Here is a 2,069-nt window from a genome sequence, read left to right on the forward strand (position 1 = left end):
TTTTTTTTTTTTCTTCAGTGGCCCTAATCCTCTTCCGTACATTTCTCTATCTGTAGAATGGGGCTGTTTTATGTGTGAAGAGGGCCCCCTGCCTGTCTTTGCCAAGGGCCCCAGATTTCCTAAATCCGCCCTTGAATTAAATGCCTCTTGCTGTATTAATTGATTAATTTCCGGGGACAGTGAAGCATCCGCAGCAGACCCCCACCCGGCTCTGTGCAGCACTGATACCCAGCCGGTACCGCTCCGCCCCCCAGCCGGTAGAAAATGGATTTCAAACGCGCTGCCCGGAACGGGAACCCGCGCGGACCGTGATTGCAGGAACGCTATAAAAGGGGCGCGCGGGAGCTGCGTCTCTTTATTTTCCTCCTTCCAGCAGTCCGGCCGCGGCGCGTGCCACCTCCGGCTCTATAAAAGCGGAACCGCTCCGTTCCTGTGTGTGCACGCGCCTGTGTGGATGTGTGCGTTCAGTTAGCGAGTGGACCGACCGACCGACCGGCAGAACCGCGAAACCAGGCCAGCGCGAGCTCAGGGTAGGGAAGGCTCAGCTAGCAGCAGCAGCCGAACGGTGACTCCTCCGAACCAGAGATGGTCACGTCCGCAGTGGGGGTTCTCCTGCTGCTAACATGGCTCCAGCACTGCGGTAACGTCCGAGGTAAGTGACCGTAGTGACCGCCCTCTCTGTCGGTGTTGGAGCTCCGGGTTCGCTGCGGTTAGCTAACATTGAGCCCAGCTGTCCACCTGTCTCGCGGCTGAACCTTCATGGACTCGTTAGCAGAATAATTAGCTATCAACCCCCTCAGACCGCAGCGTTATCAGGCACCCAGGCGGTATTTGTGTACATTTAATACATTCCTTTTAATTTTCTTTAATATTCTTAATCTAATCTCTAAACAGCTTCTCTCCGTGACTCATTTAGCTCCAGTTTTAGTCCATTTAAACATTTAAACCTCTTTTTCTGGGCTGTTTTTGCCTCAGTGATCTTGTGATTCTCCCCCTTCAGTGACGCTTTTAATTTATTTATTTATTCTTTAAGGGAAAACAATGCAAACAGGGGAAGGGAGCAAACTGCGGATTAATATCCTGGAAATGCGGATTAAAGGCAGCAGATCGGGGGGTCTGATGGGGGGGATGAGGCCAATCAGCGGCCACAGGGAGCCAATGAGGGGCTAATTAGCCGCTAAGTGGCCAAATTCAGCTCCTTAGAATCTAGATAAAAGGTTTTATTTTGTTTCAGGCCAGAATCCTCAGAGTTGGAGTCTGTTTTTATGCAGAAGATGATAAAAATTAACTTGTTGTAAACTTTACTAGTCTGTCAGTCATTAGCCACAGTCCAAGATTAGCACAAGTGGACTACTAATTAATTGGATTTAATTTAAGCCCGCGTTTGTTTGCTTTATATGGCAAAATGGTTGAATTTTTTTTTAATACATTTTCCCATTATATTTTTTTTTTTTTTTTATAAGGTTATATTTCCTCTAATTGTAAACTGTCATATTTTTAATCTTAAACTTTAAATATGCACAGTTTGCCATTTATAATTTAAATTTTTATGCTTTTATATTCTTATGTAGTTTTTCCCAATGGGAAGATTTTAGTTTTTTTAGGGCGTTTATTTATTTTAAGGGAGTGGCAGTGATCTGTCGGACCAACATACCTATATTCTTTATACCTTTAGTTCTGTATGAAAAATACACTTTAAAGTACCTCAATAGGCGTTGAGGTAGTTTAAAGTGCCATGTACAAAAAACTATTTCAAGTTGTAGGGAAGTCATATTGAAATGTTAAATCATTCTGACTTAAACATGAATATAAATGTACTCTTAATCAGACGGTATTGTCCCAAAATGTAGAAAAATTTCTATTTAAAAAAAAAAAAAATCCTGTCTTAAAATCTTTTTTTTATCTTTTTTCCGTTATCTTCTGCAGGCCAGTTAGTTCTACATCAGCCTGAACACCTAAATTCGGCCAATCATATATCAACGATCATCTGTCAATCAAATGTTTTCTGTCATAGCATCTTGATTCATGTGTCGCAGCTAATATACGCAACGGTTGAAATCAGAATCCTT

At 43.1% G+C, this 2,069-nt stretch overlaps 1 protein-coding gene across 1 annotated transcript in view; it reads left to right on the forward strand.

Annotated features, from left to right (window-relative positions):
• The first annotated feature begins 257 nt into the window (after window positions 1-257).
• vldlr (very low density lipoprotein receptor) overlaps window positions 258-2,069 on the forward strand; it is a 47,824-nt gene continuing 46,012 nt past the window's right edge. The window contains exon 1 of the mRNA XM_015391077.1: window positions 258-652. Coding sequence (XP_015246563.1) covers window positions 586-652 — 67 coding nt within the window. The 5' untranslated portion in view covers window positions 258-585. The remainder of the gene's footprint in view (window positions 653-2,069) is intronic.

This window comes from Cyprinodon variegatus, unplaced genomic scaffold, assembly GCF_000732505.1.
Source record: "Cyprinodon variegatus isolate N-32 unplaced genomic scaffold, C_variegatus-1.0 Scaffold524, whole genome shotgun sequence".
In the NCBI taxonomy this organism is placed as follows: Eukaryota; Metazoa; Chordata; class Actinopteri; order Cyprinodontiformes; family Cyprinodontidae; genus Cyprinodon; species Cyprinodon variegatus.